Source organism: Castor canadensis, chromosome 14, assembly GCF_047511655.1.
Source record: "Castor canadensis chromosome 14, mCasCan1.hap1v2, whole genome shotgun sequence".
In the NCBI taxonomy this organism is placed as follows: Eukaryota; Metazoa; Chordata; class Mammalia; order Rodentia; family Castoridae; genus Castor; species Castor canadensis.
The window spans coordinates 7,829,151-7,845,256 of NC_133399.1; the positions used below are offsets into that span (position 1 = coordinate 7,829,151).

The 16,106-nt window shown below is 43.1% G+C and overlaps 1 protein-coding gene across 2 annotated transcripts in view; it reads right to left on the reverse strand.

Annotated features, from left to right (window-relative positions):
- Positions 1-341: 341 nt before the first annotated feature.
- LOC109686580 (uncharacterized) overlaps positions 342-16,106 on the reverse strand; it is a 301,371-nt gene continuing 285,606 nt past the window's right edge. Inside the window, exons 2-4 of one of the 2 annotated variants that reach the window (XM_074053393.1) lie at positions 13,913-14,039; positions 13,650-13,710; positions 342-8,211 (exon numbers count right to left, since the gene is read on the reverse strand). In XM_074053393.1, coding sequence (XP_073909494.1) covers positions 7,065-8,211; positions 13,650-13,710; positions 13,913-14,039 — 1,335 coding nt within the window. In that variant the 3' untranslated portion in view covers positions 342-7,064. The remainder of the gene's footprint in view (positions 8,212-13,649; positions 13,711-13,912; positions 14,040-16,106) is intronic. The other variant, XM_020163952.2, reaches the window with a different exon arrangement.

A 16,106-nucleotide genomic window follows, 5' to 3' on the forward strand; every position in this document is an offset into this window, starting at 1 on the left:
GCCTGGAAGGGGCTATAAGGACCTCCCCTTCCCCTTCCTCCCTTTTTTGATTCCTGAATGCCACGAGTGTGCGGCTTCCTTGGTCACACACTGCCGCCCCGATGCGTGGGCTTGTCACAGTCCCAACATTAATGAAGTCAGTGGATCGTGGACCAAAACCACTACAATAAGCCAAAGGAAACTTTTTTCCTTAGAGGCTGAATGTCTCAGGTATTTTGTCACAGAGACAGAACACTGACTAACACAGACTCCCTGAAATCCATCAGGATAAAAAAAACAAAAGGGAATCCATCCACAACTAGATTACCATAAGCATAAGAGTTTCTGTCCCATTTCGTGTATGTGGGACCAGACTGAAGACACGAGGGGAAATGGCCACACACTCCCTACCTCAGGAGCAGGGGGCAGAGGAGGAAGTAGGTGGAGACATATTTGAGGGAGGGACAGGTCTGAACCCTGCATCCTGAGCTCTGTGCACAGCAGGGGCTCATGCACGCTTGGGAGATGAGACAACTTGAACTATATTTATTGATCATCCTCTGGGTCAAATTAGTGCAGAAACCCAGCAATGTGTGGGTCCTGTGGAGAAAACCCAAATGAAGCCACACGCAGAGGTTCACAGGGACTTGGCTTATTTGACCTTGTTTCTCTAGCAGCCACACACTGTACAAGAGGAGGTTCTCAAGAAATACTTGTGGGGCAAATGAAAACATAGCATCAATCTTCAAGAAACCTGCTCTCTGCCTGCCTCCTTACTCAGTGTGTCTCACAAGAATCAGTCAGCCTTATTTTACAAAAGACAAAATGAAGCCCAGAGAGGACAAGTCACTGGCCCAAATCCCAGCACCCCCACCAGACAGGGTTTCAAGATGCAGCTGAATTGTGACCTTGGTGTGTCCACCCAGTGTGAATCCAGCCCCATGTCCTCATCTCTCTCGGCACCCAGAAACACAAATAAAAGCCTTTTTGCCCCAGGTCCTGGCTTCATTTCTTGGCTGCTTGTCTGTCCCTCTAGTGTCCCCTTTTTGATTTAGGCAATGCCAAGAAAATGTCTCAAGAAAGAAAATCTGGGGGTCCAGCCCAATTCCTCCAAATTCAGGGACTTCTTTTTCCCAGAAAGCTGGAGCTTAGAGAAAGGGAAGCTGAGAAGATGGTGAAAGAGGCAAAGGTCCCAATGTCACCTTCAAAGGCATGCCGCCAGTGACCTATGTGCCTCCCACTAGGCCCGCTCTTAAGGGAGAAGTAGCCCAGTGTGTGCCCACTACTTGGGAAGAAAGTCATGTTTCATGAGGACCTGTGCTGCTCTGTCGCTGCAGCCCCCAGGGCCGAGGGTCCTTTGTCCCATGGTGTTCTCATCAAAAGCTTTGTAGATGAGTTGTTTCCTGTGTTGAGCCACGAAGACAGGCATGGGAGGTAACAGGACACCTTCCTTTCTTTTTTTTCTTTCTTCTCTTCTTGCATTTTCTTAACATATATTACTTGTACAAGGGATTTCATTGTGATATTTCCACACTCATGTACAGTGTACCCCAATCAAATTCACCCCCTCTACCCTCCTTTACTCCTCCCCACCCCTTAAAATAATTCCAGCAGGTTTCATTTGTCTATTTTCATATGAGTATAAAGAATTTTCACCACATTCACTCCCTCCTCTGCTCTTCACACGCCTACAGTTACCCATCCCCAAATAGGACCCGTTTTACATTCCTGTTTTTCTTTCTTTCTTTCTTTCTTTTGGCAGTACTGGGGTTTGAATTCAAGGCCTCACATTTGCTAGGCAGGTGCTCCACCACTTGAGCTACTCTACCAGTCCTTTTTACCCTGGCTATTTTGGAGATAGGGTCTTGCATTTTGCCAGGACTGGCCTCGATCCTTCTATTTTATGCTTCCTGCTGTAGCTGGGATGACAGGCATGCACCGCCACACCCAGCTTTTTCCACCGAAATGGGATCTCCTTAATGTTTCTCCCTGCGTTGGCCTGAAACTGCAATCCTCCACGCTAGGATTACAGGCATGAGCTACTGTACCTATGTTTAGTGAGATCTTTAACCCATATGATGGCCAGTCCCAAGCCTATGTCCCTGCTCCCTCCATCTCTCCTTCCTGCAGGAAACTCAGCTGGATTTCCCAGACTTTCCAACCCTCCTAGACCCAGAGTTCAAGCAGGTCATGGTCTAGGATGTGTGGACTCTCTCTGACTTGTGAGGAAGGACCTTATCATGCACAAACCTGTCCCAGTATAGCAGAGTGACCTGCAGATGAGATTGACAGTGTCCCCATTGGTGGCAGTGGGAGGCACTTCTCTTCTCTGCACTCCTTTGGGTGACTGCTCCCCAGGGTGCTGGGAAGGGTGATCCCTGGAGGTTTCTCTGCTGTGATTGGAGCAGACTGTGCAAGAGACAGCTGGGGGTTTCGAGCCTCTCTGTGATGGGGACGTGAGGGACACAGAGGGAAGATTTGGAGGAATCTCCTCAGGGTCACCAGCTGAAGCTGGAGCAGGTGTCAACAGTGACCGTCTGCATTACAGACCACCATTTGGGAACAGGGTCAGAACACGGGTCTGCCCGAGGCAGGGTGGCCCTGGGTCAGGCAGAGCAGTTAATGAAATGACCCAGGACAGGAGTTCTGTCACATTGTCACCTCTAGAAGGAAGAGCACAGGTGTGTGTGGGATGGGTGTGGCCTGGAGAAATGAAGAAGCTGGTGGTGAGGGAGGGTGAAAGGGGGTAAGAGGAATTTCTACAAATATAGCAGCCCACAAGGCCAGTTCCTTTCCTAGGCACTGGTCACCTGGTCTCCTTCCCTCTGAGGTGGTCCCAACCCCATTCGAGTCCCCCACGTCGGCTCCAGCAGAGTGCTAAGCTGATGAATATGTATTTGTTACTGCCCCATTCTATTTTAGATTTTAGTGACTGATGGTACTGGGGTTTGAACTCACCACCTCATGCTTCCTGGCAGGTGTTCTATAACTTGAATCATGCCCGCAACACTTTTGGGAGTTTTGGATGTTTTTTGGATAGGGTCTCTGGTTTTTGCCCAGGTCTGCCTGAAGACCATGATCCTCCTGTGGGGATGGCTCCTGTGTAGCTTGGATTGCAGATGCATGCCACCTGGACTGACTTGTTTTGTCGAGATGGGGTCTTGGTAACTTTTTGCGTGGGCTGGCCTTGAACAGCAATCTCCAGATGCTAGAAGGTACTGGATTGATAATTTTAATTTGTTAAAGAAAAAAGAAACAGTCAATTGAGGGGTTTTTCTTTCAGTACTGGGGTTTGAATTCAGGGTATGCACCTCAAGCCACTTCACCAGCCCTATTTGTGAGGAGTTTTTTGAGATAGAATCTCATGAACTATTTGCCTGGGGCTGGCTTTGAACCACGATCCTCCTGATCTCTGTGTCTGGAGTAGCTAGGATTACAGATGTGACCACTGGTGCCCGGCTAATTCAGAAGTCTTTGTCTAGCGAAATTGTCTTTGAAGACATGACTGAGAACTTAAGAAGTCTCCAGGTTAAAAAAAAAAAAAAGCTGAGTGACCACTTGCAGGGCAGGTGCTACCCTGCATCTGCCCTGCAAGAAACACTGAAATGAGTCCTCCAGATAGACATGAGATGACAGACAATATCTCTAGTCAAATGGAGAATTAATATCAACAACAAGAAGCCAGGTGTGGCAGAGCACTCCTGTGACCCCAGTCATCAGGAGGCTGAGGCATGAAGACAAGGCTGGATGGGCTACACAGGGAGATCCTGTCTCAAAAAAAAAAAAAAAAAAAGAAAAAGAAAAAGGCACTGAGGGGTTTCTTCCCTTTTTGTTCTTTCCCCTCAGCCTTCCTTCCTGTGACATAGCAATACCTCAACTTGGGAAAAAGTAGGTGCCATCTTGCAACCAGTGACAGGGTGCTCACCAGACACCGAACCATGTCATGAATTTCTCTACTTTATAAATGACGGATCTTACGACTATGGAGCTAATAAGTTCCTAATAGTATTGAAACACATAACCTCTCCAGCCCACAAAAAACCTAAGCAACCAAGGAAAAAATTGACACATACTGGTTTTCCTGGGATTTTTTTTTTCACAAAACAAAAACTTGTTTTCTTTTCTCCTGTATTGTAACAGAAAGGAAGATTATGCATCTAGAGATGATACCTGAGGACTACAAAATGGTGGCTTTTGGATCACTGAGAAAGGGGTACTGTTGTGTCAGCCACACTAACAACAGCAAAATGTCAGTACCAAACATGAATAGGAGTTTAAAATCACTTCAAAGGCTGCTGAACAGATATAGAAAGAAAGCAAATACCTGTGACCCAGTGCAACAAGTCTCAGGACTGAAATGTATGTCATTCTTGGACCGTTTGCCATACTCGAACACTTTGGACCTGTACAAAACTAAGATGACGCACACCTCCATTTTTATCTTCACAGGAGTTCTGGCCAGTAACCAGGAAGGCAGGGCTGCGTCACTCCCCTTTCTACATCCACGTTGCCCAATCCTGAAACACTACTGCAGATGGATGGTGCTGTCTTCCATGAGGATTCCAATGTTCCTACAAGATAGGACCACATCCCCAGTTTCCCAATTATCTCACATCTCATGATTTACTTTACTTCAAAGCCCTTATTTCCATTTCATTGGTTTTATTGCTCTTTCAGCAACTCCTCTCATCCCCTTCTCAAGTTCACTGTCCCCAGACTATGCATTTAGAACCTCTTCTTGGTTGGTTTTGTCACCTCTGTTCTCAGCGCATTCTTGCTGCAGGTGGGGACTGTTGAGAAAAACCACTAAGCTTCCTCTTATTGCCAGCTTGTAGGCTGGTGCACTGCAGTTTCTCTCTTCTGCTGCTACAAAGATGGTCCTGTGGTCCCAGTATACAAATTTAGGTAGACAGGCTGTCCCTGCCCCACTAGACCACTTGCTCAAGGTACTGCTGGAGATTACATCAGAGCCAGCAGCATCGCTCTCCATTTCACTACTGTGTCGCATCTTGTGATTTGCCTTACTTCACAGCCCTCATTCCCATCGTACACACAAGCTTTCTCACTTGGTACCCATCTGTCTTTCCTCATAAAAATGTAAGGACTGAAGACTTTGTTTCATGTTTGAGAGCTCTGAGTGCCCGGATTCTGTGTGAACCCCTGCTGACTTGAGTCTGCAACTTCGGCACGAGGGATTGTGACAAATTAGCATCACTAACACGTTATCTGAGCAAGGTAGACCTTTTGGAAATAGTGACGCTTCTGTTCCTTGCTAGGTTTGTTACTGTGTCAATAATTTACCTTAAAGATGGGCCTCATATGAATCATAAGAGATTTTTTATTAAGTATTTTAAATCTTATTATGAAACAAGGGTCTAAAGATATTTTAACTTACATATTTCATGGAAAACAGTCTCTGATACGCTCTGGGAAATATTGCAGTGTTCAGATAATAAAAATAGCAAAACAGGTCCAAAGTACTGCAGCTGTCTCACCTCATCACAAGGAGAAGATGATGGCACGTCTAAAAATGTCTAAACATGGTAAAGAACACAACAAGGTCAAAATGACTAATCTTCCTTTCTTTTCATTAGCAGGTCTCACTGATGCTTCTTAGAGGTGAGCTTGAAATACAGGCCATTCTTTCCGACTTCTAGGTAAAAACTGTCATGACCACCAAGGACAGAACCTGCTCCACCTGCTCCCGGCACCACTAGAGAAGCAGCTGCTCCCCTGATGGTCAGTCAGTAAGCTGAAGCCACATGAGTCCTTAGAAGATCTGCTGGGAGCCTCTTCCTGGCACATCACAGCTCCTTAAGCTTTTAGGCAGATTTAGCCCTCCAACTTTCACATGCACTTTGACAACACGCCATCCTTGTGGACACTGACAGGATGGCAGCCAGAAGCTGTCAGCTTTTGGTACAATCAGAAAAGGACTTACTATCATGATAAAAACTGTGACTATGTAATGAAAAGTATCAATTCGAACACATTAAAAAAACACCTAGGTGCTGAGAGGGCAGTTCTGTGTCAGGTGGTTTGCTGAGCACACATAAAAACTTATTCTATCCTCAGCTATGCCTGCTCTGTATTGTGAATGGGGAGACTTGAGAGAAAAAAAGAGAGAGGGAGAGGGAGAGAGGGAGAGAGAGAGAGAGAGAGAGACAGACAGACAGACAGACAAAAGCAAACCTATTAAACTCATGGACTCCCCAGGCATAACAGTGGGCACCTATAAACCCAACTACTCAGGAGGCTGAGACAGAAACACTGACTGTGCCTAGAACTTCTGCACCAATACAGACATTATACTAAATGTCACCTCTAAAAATAAGTAAATGAAAAACAGTTTCAAACTTAACTCATGTGCTATTACTTAATACCTCAGCATCATCACATTAAACCTTTGTGAGAGTGACAATTAGCAATCCACAACTCAGTGATCCATATGACAAATAAGCCACTAGAAAGACAGCATAACTTTGACTACATCTCTGCAATTGTGACATAGGGGACACATACAGGTGGAGGAATTTGCACAGGGCTTTCATGTTCCCTAGATTTACAGGATTTCTCCACATAACTGTGGAAGTATTTGTAAACCCAGAAAACCTTCAAGTGTTTCTCCCATGTAAGGATTTGGACTAAGTGTGCAGATTTCCAGGTTGTTGCAAGGCTGTGGTCCAACTGAAGATTTTGCACAGTGTTGACATACAAGGTTTCTCTGCTGTGTGTGATTTCATAGCTTCTAATTGAATGTGGGGGACTAAAAGCTCTCCTGCACTGCTTAGCCATAGGCTTACTCTCCACCATGCCTTCCCACAGGTGTTACCAAGGTTAGGTGGTCAAGCCCTCCCACGTTGCCTGTGCAGGAGTTGTCGCCAAGACTCTTTAAAGATTCTGAACAGAACTGCAATGGATTGTCTCTCAAAATTGTTGCAGATAAATATAAATCCCTTTATGTACTTATGACTGAAATGATTGAAGATTTTACCACACATTTCACATTCATTGGCTTATTCTCCACTGGGATCCTTCCATATTTATGCAAGGAACTGGAACACCTGAAAGCAACCTCACGTCACTTACACGCCCCTGTGAGTCCTCATGTGTCTTCGAAGACTTTTGGAGTAAGTGAATGCTTTCCCACACTCACTACATTCATAGGACTTCGCTCCATGGGTTCTCATATGATTTCGAATATAACTGGAACAGCTGAAGGCTTTCCCGCATATCGTACATTTGTAAGGTTTCTCTCCAGTGTGCGATGTTTGGTGGTTTCGATAGGATTCAGAGTATTTAAAGGTTTTCCCACATAGTTTACATTCATAGGGTTTCTTCTCGGTGTGACTGACTTCATGATTTCGAAGGGAATAGACATAAGGAAATCCCTTTCCACACACCTTACATTTATAAGGCCAGTCTCCACTGTGAGTCACCATATGTCGTTGAGCACTGTGGTGAGAAGTGAATGATTTACCACACTGCTTACATTCATAGGGTCTTACTCCACTGTGGATTCTTTCATGTGCTTGAAGATGACTGGAATGGGCGAAGGCCTTACCACACTGCTTACATTCATAGGGTCTCTCTCCAGTGTGACTTCTTTCATGTAACACAAAGGAACAACGATCCCTGAAAGCTTTCCCACATTGCTTACATTCATAGGGTCTCTCTCCTGTGTGGATTCTTTCATGTAATAGAAAGGAAAAATTTTTCCTAAAAGCTTTCCCACATTGCTTACATTTGTAGGGTTTCTCTTCAGAGTGAAGTGTTTCATGAGTCCGAAGGGAATTGGGATAAGGAAATCCTTTCCCACATAGCTTACATTTGTAAGGCCGATCTCCACTGTGAGTCACCATGTGTCTCTCAGCCCAGTGGCGAGAACTGAAGGCTTTTCCACATTGCTTACATTCATAGACTTTCTTTCCAGTGTGAATGCTTTCATGTCTTTGAAGACTACTGGGACACCTAAAGGTTCTACCACATTTCTGGCAGTCATAGCAGCTATTCCCATTTTTCTGAAAGTCACACAGTCGGTGTTTGGAATCAGACCTACTGTGTCTCTTAAGGGATGAATGAACAGTACCCACTTCTCCACACACATGGGGTTCAGGACGTTTTAGTCTAGAAGGAATTTTCTTCTTCATTGTACATTCTCGATTTTGGCTGAAGGTTTTTCCACACTCACTTCCTTCTTTACCTTCACAGACTCTCTCCACCACTTGACTTCTGCCAAAAAAAAAGTGACAAGCATATTAAGGACTTGCTTATTAACAGCTTTCTGTTTATGGTGGGCTACTGGATTTACATTTTGAGGATTGAATGCATTTTAAGATACCAAATGCCTCTTGAAAGGATTCCCAGAATGGGAAGGAATAAGCCCTCTGGCAACTTTGTAGCTCAGACCAGTGTCACATTCCTGATCCTCCTACCCCACTACCTAGGCATTATGATTAGGGGTGTACACCACCCCTTCTGCATGAGAGTTAACCAGTGTTGGAAGACACCAGAATCATTTTGTGCCAGGAGTGTATTCACTGTCTCACACTCTTCAAGATATATGGGGGGATTAAAGATGGCGGCTAGAGGGAGGAAGCAGAAAGCGAGCCTCCTATAGTGAAATCTTGGAGAGACACTGGAGACACACTTTAGGCATAATCACTGAGAAGAGGCATAACTTCGACCCCTCCACACCTCCAAACGGCACAGAGAATAGAGAATCTCTACATCACGTTAAACGGAGAAACCAGGAGGGCCCCTGGGCCACCAGTCGCCCACGCCCAGACGGCTTGGGAAGATGCAGACCAGGTGAGCTTCGCAGTACCACAGTACTCCCACAGACAAGCCTGGGCCAGAGCAGCATAGTCCCCTGGACAGACTGACCTCCACCCGGGGAAAAAATAGAAACAGAGTAATAAGCAACAAGAACAATAAAGACACATGGGAAAGAGGGTGGGGCACCCTGAGCACCGAACATTGGGGGAAGGGAATCCTTCCCGAGACTGTAAATAAACAAGCCCGGCGGACTGGAGAGGCTCTGGCGAGAGCAGGGGTGCGTGCCCAGCAACGAGGAGCGGGAAAGCTTGTGAGAGTGTCGGAGGGAGGAAAACTCCACAGGAGAGGAGGGAAGACCCACTACCCACGTGAACTGTAAACAAACATGGCGGCTGGCAGGAGCAGCAGCACCGCCCAGTAATCAGGAGCAGGAAAGCCTGTAAAAGTGGCAGTGGGAGGAAAACTCCACAGGAGGGGGGGGAGGCCCACCTCCCACATGAACTGTAAATAAACACGCAGGGCTGACAACGCAGGTGCAGTGCCACCTTTCCCACTGTGCTTGGAAAGGGGAAAGCTTGTAGCAGAGGCTCACACACAGGAGAAATCTGAGTAAACAAAGTCTGCGGGCCAGGTGAGTGCTAAGCTCACCCCAGAGATCTGCATAAATAACACTGCCAGCAACAGCAGGCTGACAGCAGCAGGCAGGCAAGCCACAGCTGCAGATACCATTCTCAGAACTGTCTCCAGACTCTTTTTTTTCTTTTTCTCCCTACCTTTGACGAGAGAACAACCAAATTACACCTGCATACTGAAAAACTTACTGAAACTGTATTGCATTTGAACTTGGGACACTTGGTGGGGTTTTTTTTTTTTTTTTTTTTTTGGTGTATGTGTGTAGTTTTCTTCTACTTTATGCGTCCCCTTTGATGAGACAACTACAGAACAACATCTGAGGCACCATCTCCAAAATTGGAGACTGAGACGGACACCCAAATTATTAAGACTAAAACTTCATTGCATTTGAACTTGGAGGTTTTTTGGTTTTTTGGTTTTTTGGGTTTTTTTTTAATTTTTCTATTTTTCATCTTATTTTAATTCATTTTTACAAATAGATATTTCTTCATTTACTTATTTTTTATTTTTATTCTTATCTTTTTTTTTGATTTTCAATCCTCTCTCTGTCTCTCTAATGTCTACTCAGCTTGCTGTCAATTAGTACACTAACACTCCCTATTTATACCTTTGAAATTTTCTTGTCTGATACCTTGTTCTGTTTTCTCCTTCTTGTCTGTGTATTTGTTTTCCCCCTTTCTTTAACTTCTTGCTTTCCATCTCAGCTCACCCTTCAATTCTAAATATTACCATTGTTATTATTACAAGCTAGAAAATACTTAATTGCACACAGTACAGGGACAGTAACAACACCAAAGACGATGACAGGAAGACAGAAAAAAACAGGGAAACCAGTTTCCCCACAACAAAAAATGAGTACAGGAACCAGAGGGGAATGAAGAAAACAGAAACTCAGATCCAGACTCCAACAAAATGAAGATAAACTATGCCAAAGGACCCAATGAAGCCCACAAGAATAATTTAAAACAAGACATACTACAGATACTCAATGAGAATTTTATAGAGATGATACTGGATAGGGTCAACCAAAATGTACAGGAGACACTCAAGAAATTCCAAGACAACAAAAATAGAGAATTTGAAAAAACAAAAGAAGAAATAAAGGAAACCATAGAAGCACTGTATAAACACCAAAGTGAAACAGAGAACACGATGATAAACAGATAAATGAACTCAGGGCAAAAAATAGACAACATTAAAGAGGAAAACTGCCAGGATATGGAAAACCTCAGAAAAAAGAACGAAACAGAACTGCAAAACAAAATGGAAGGCCAATCCAGCAGAATAGAACAAACAGAAGATAGAATCTCAGAACTTGAAGATGAAATGGTAATTAAAGGAAAAACCTAAGAACTATTAATTAAACAACTCAAGACCTGTGAAAAGAAAATGCAAGAACTCACCGACTCCATCAAAAGACCAAACTTGAGAATAATGGGCATCGAAGAAGGAGAAGAGGTGCAAGCAAAGGGAATGCGTAATATATTTAACAAAATAATAATGGAAAATTTCCCAAATCTAGAGAAAGATACTCCCATACAGATGCAAGAGGCCTCCAGGACACCAAACAGACCAGATCAAAATAGAACTACCCCACGACATAACATCATTAAAACAAGTTCAGAAACTAAGGAAAGAATATTGAAGGCTGTAAGAGAGAAAACACAAGTAACATGCAAAGGTTAACACCTCAAAATCACAGCAGACTTCTCAACAGAAACATTAAAAGCAAGAAGAGCATGGGGTGAGATCTTCCGGGCACTGAATGAAAATAACTTCAACCCCAGGATACTCTACCCAGCAAAACTATCATTCAAAATAGATGGAGCAATAAAAGTCTTCCATGATAAGCAGAAACTAAAACAATATGTGACCACAAAGCCACCATTACAAAAGATCCTGCAAGGGATTCTGCACACAGAAAGTGAAACCCAACTTAACCATGAACAGACAGGCAGCACCACACCACAAATGAACTAAACAGAACGTTCTCAAAAGAAGAAATTCAAATGGCCAAAAAACACATGAAAAATGCTCACCATCTCTAGCAATAAGGGAAATACAAATTAAAACCACACTAAGATTCCACCTCACCCCTGTTAGAATAGCCATCTTTAGCAACACCACCAACAACAGGTGTTGGCGAGGATGCGGGGAAAAAGGAACCCTCTTACACTGTTGGTGGGAATGTAAACTAGTACAACCACTCTGGAAAAAAATTTGGAGGCTACTTAAAAAGCTAGACATTGATCTACCATTTGATCCAGCAGTACCACTCTTGGGGATATACTCAAAAGACTGTGACACAGGTTACTCCAGAGGCACCTGCACACCCATGTTTATTGCGGCACTATTCACAATAGCCAAGTTATGGAAACAGCCAAGATGCCCCACCACCGACGAATGGATTAAGAAAATGTAGTATCTATACACAATGGAATTTTATGCAGCCATGAAGAAGAACGAAATGTTATCATTCACTGGTAAATGGATGGAATTGGAGAACATCATTCTGAGTGAGGTTAGCCTGGCCCAAAAGACCAAAAATCGTATGTTCTCCCTCATATGTGGACATTAGATCAAGGGCAAACACAACAAGGGGATTGGACTTTGAGTACATGATAAAAGCGAGAGCACACAAGGGAGGGGTGAGGATAGGTAAGACACCTAAAAAATTAGCTAGCATTTGTTGCCCTTAATGCAGAGAAACTAAAGCAGATACCTTAAAAGCATCTGAGGCCAATAGGAAAAGGAGGTCAGGAACTAGAGAAAAGGTGAGATCAAAAAGAATTAACCTAGAAGGTAACACACATGCATAGGAAATTAATGTGAGTCAACTCCCTGTATACCTATCCTTATCTCAACTAGTAAAAACCCTTGTTCCTTCCTATTATTGCTTATACTCTCTCTACAACAAAATTAGAAATAAGGGCAAAATAGTTTCTGCTGGGTATTGAGGGGGTAGAGGGGAGAGGGAGGGAGTGGAGTGGGTGGTAAGGGAGGGTGTGGGGGCAGGGGGGAGAAATAACCCAAGCCTTGTATGCACATATGAACAATAAAATAAACTAAAAAAAAAGAACTGGTAGAGAGCAATGTATCATCACGAAATATGGACATCCAGTTTGCCAAATTTAATTAAAAATTAATGTTTTTCCAAGAAAAAAATAAAAGAAATATGGACAACTATGAAAGCAGAAGCAGACCTCAGACCTCTGGCGAGAGAAGAATTCAAGAAAGATGTGGAACTGTAGTGAAAGTGAGTGATTCTTTTCCTTTTTAGGAAAGGAATACACTTTCACTAGACTAAAAGTGGGTCATCTCTACAGAGATAGCGAGGATGACAGGATTTCCATTTTTAATATTGGAAAGAAAAGTGTGGGCTTTAGGCCTTCTCCAGGTTTTGTGGACTCAATTATCTGCAAGGTGATCAGGCAGATGGTTATTATCTTTATTTTTATTTTTTATTTTATGGTGCAACTGGAGTTTGAACACAGAGTTTTCTACTTGTAAAGCAGGAGCTCTACCACTTGAGCAACACCACAAATCCATTTTGTACTAGCTAGTTTGGAGATAGGGTCTCAAGAACTGTTGGCCTGGGCAGGCCTTTGATTATACACCTCCGGATCTCAGCCTCCCAAGTAGCTAGGATTACAGACATAAGACACCAGGGCTAAGCTCAGTTGGTTAATATGAACACAGTGATAGTCATCTGACCTGTTTCTCTTTTATAGTCTTCTGCTTTTTGAAGGGGCAGTACTGGCGTTTAAATTCACAGCGTTGAGTTTGCTGGGCTGGTCCTCTGTAACTTGGGCCACATCCCCAGCCATTTTTGCTTTTGTTATTTTTTGAGATAGGGTCTTGCTTTTTGCCCAGGACAACTGGAATGTGATCCTATTATGTTTCCCGCTTACCTAGGAAGACAGGTGTGTGCCACAATGCCCAGCTACTGGTTGAGATGGGATCTTGCTAACTTTTCATCCGGAATGGCCTGGAATCACAATCCTCCCAATTCCTGCCTCCTGAAGAGCCAGGATGTAACAGTGAGCCATCATGCTGAGCTTTCATTTATGTTGTCTTAATACAATTTCTACTGAACTATTTTGCAAACTCTGAACATATTAAGTACATATTTTAGAAGAAATTTTCCAAGAATAAATAAATTTGTATTTGGCTTCTCAGTTTCCTTTGCTTGTTTTAAATGTTCCTGACATACAACGATTCTCTTCAGTGACATTGCTATCCTTTTGAGTATGAATTACCTGACATTTCTTTGCAGAATTTTCTTCTGTTCTTCAATGTTCTGGTGTTCCCATTTTATTCCTAAAATTTAGACACAGAAAAAACACCTTGAGTGACTGTAAAATTATAAAATGATCATTAGATTCTGTTCATGGTACACCACAACCATGCTTCCCTTACACAACACCATGGATGATTACCATTTTCCAAATCACTGGGCAGCACTGACAACCAAGAAACACTGTGTTCTACTCATGAAGTAAAAGAATGAAGCCATGTTTACCTATAAAAGACAGGTTCCTGAAGGTTTCCAGCATCACTTCTCTGTAGAGTTGCTTCTGGGAACGATCCAGCAAGGCCCACTCCTCCACATTGAAGTTCACAGCCACATCCTCAAAGGTCACTGGAGCCTGAAACACCCATGTTACCATGAAGCAGGATGAGACTGACAGCACTGGTCATTGGAGGGTCAAATCATGCTGCAGACTCCACACATGTATCCTGGGACTTGGCAATCAGATTCAGCCCCCACACACTCTGTCTCAAATTGTGACTTGAACTGTACAGTAAAGCCACAACTAAGTAGGAGGAGCCCATCTCTCATTTGTCAGTATAAGTGGTAACATGCACAGCCCATCACCATTAACATCTCTTTCCATACAAATCTGTGGTACCTGTGATAAAGTCCCACTGTCCAGTGTGCTGAAGGAGTTAATACTGCCAATCCTCAGACTGTGTGGCTTGAGGACAGCTTTTCACAATGTGTTACCTCTGGAGGCACCAGGCAATTGGATTTGGGGAAAATCCCACCACTCTAATACTGAAAGAACTATAACTTGCTGCATGAAATCTATCAGAAGACACTTCTGTAGAAGGCAGCAGGGGTATGAAAACCAAAACTGCAGCTGATTAGTTGCTGAAGGATAAATGTATTTGCTAAGTTAGAGAGGTAAAATCTCCAGTGGGCAAGTATGAATAATTCCTAACTTACCTGTAAAAATTACCTCCAGAAATGCCCATTATCACCAAGAAGAGCAGAGAAAAATCATTTCCTGCTCTCAGCAAGGGGAACAGGAAGAAATAGCCAGTTTGGAACTCTGTTCCTCTGGAACAATCTTGCCTCCAAACCCTATCACCCAGTGGTAGAGAGCCTGCCTAGGAAGCACAAGGCTGATATCAAGCCCCAGTACTAAACAACAACAACAAAAAAAAACAATAAAAACCACAAAAACCAAAAAGCCATTTCAGAAAGGGGAAAGGAGAGTAGTGAGGCATTGATCAAAGACCTAGAAATTTCTGTTGTATACTAGATATAAATCCAAGAAATCTACTGTGAAAGTAGTGGTTGTTAATAACTATGTTTTATACTCTGGAAAATCACTATGGAAATAGATTTTGAGTATTATCGCAACAGAAAGTAAGTGTATGATGTAATGTATGTGTTCATTATTTCAATTTAGCCAGGTGCCATGCATACATATTTCCAAATATCATGTTTGCATTTGTAATATATTCAAATTTATCAATGAGAAAGTATGTAACTATTTTAAATTAAGATAGTCATACCTATTAAAATAAGTTCAATGCAATTTTATGCGGACACATACGCTTCTACATTGAAAGAAAGAAAGCTGCAGATGCTGTATCAATTTCAGACTAATCAGGCAGTAGCTCACTGAAAATGACAAGGAAAATAGGGATCAACTAACACTGAGGCAGTGAATGCTCTGTGAAGACACAATCACGAGTACATGCACCCGTAAATTGAGCGCCAATTACATCAGCAAAACACGTCTAGGACTGCAAGGAACATACAAAACCATGATTCTATTTTAAGACTTTCACACAATCCAATTAGTAATGGACAGACTTCTTTCCTTTGGTAAAGGAAGAATTGTAGTCCTGACAGAGTTGACACAAAAGTATCACTCATCAGCTGGAGTCAGAATGTTCCCTCTAACAAATAAACAATACGCGTTCTTCTCAAGACAGCCCAGCCCAGGAAATTGTTGAAAAGATCCTGTCTGGAAAATACCCAACACAGAAACCTGCTGAAAGACTAGGCCAAGTGATGCAGGCCCACCTAGTAACCTGATACTCTATACTCAGTCAAAAAAGTTAAAAAATAAACATCAACCAGCCAAGCCCACAAGCTGTGGGGTTAGTGAGTTCCTCTGGAGGAGTACAGCCAGGAACCCATGTGAAGGACACAAATAACCAGGGAGAAAGCTTCTCAGCACAGTGTTAATGGCACAGGAGCCTTACTACTGACTTCTTGAAAATCTGAAGGAGGCAACACAAACCAACTCTGCTGTGTGATAACTGCAGGGGAAAGCCAGAAAGAGCATCAAGAATTAGCAATGGTGCAAGGAAAGAGAACTTCCTAAATGTCACATGGTGTCTCAAGTCTGTTTTCTTGGAGGTCATTGCCTAAATATGGTTTAGAAGTATTGTTTTACAGTATGGCACGTATTTAT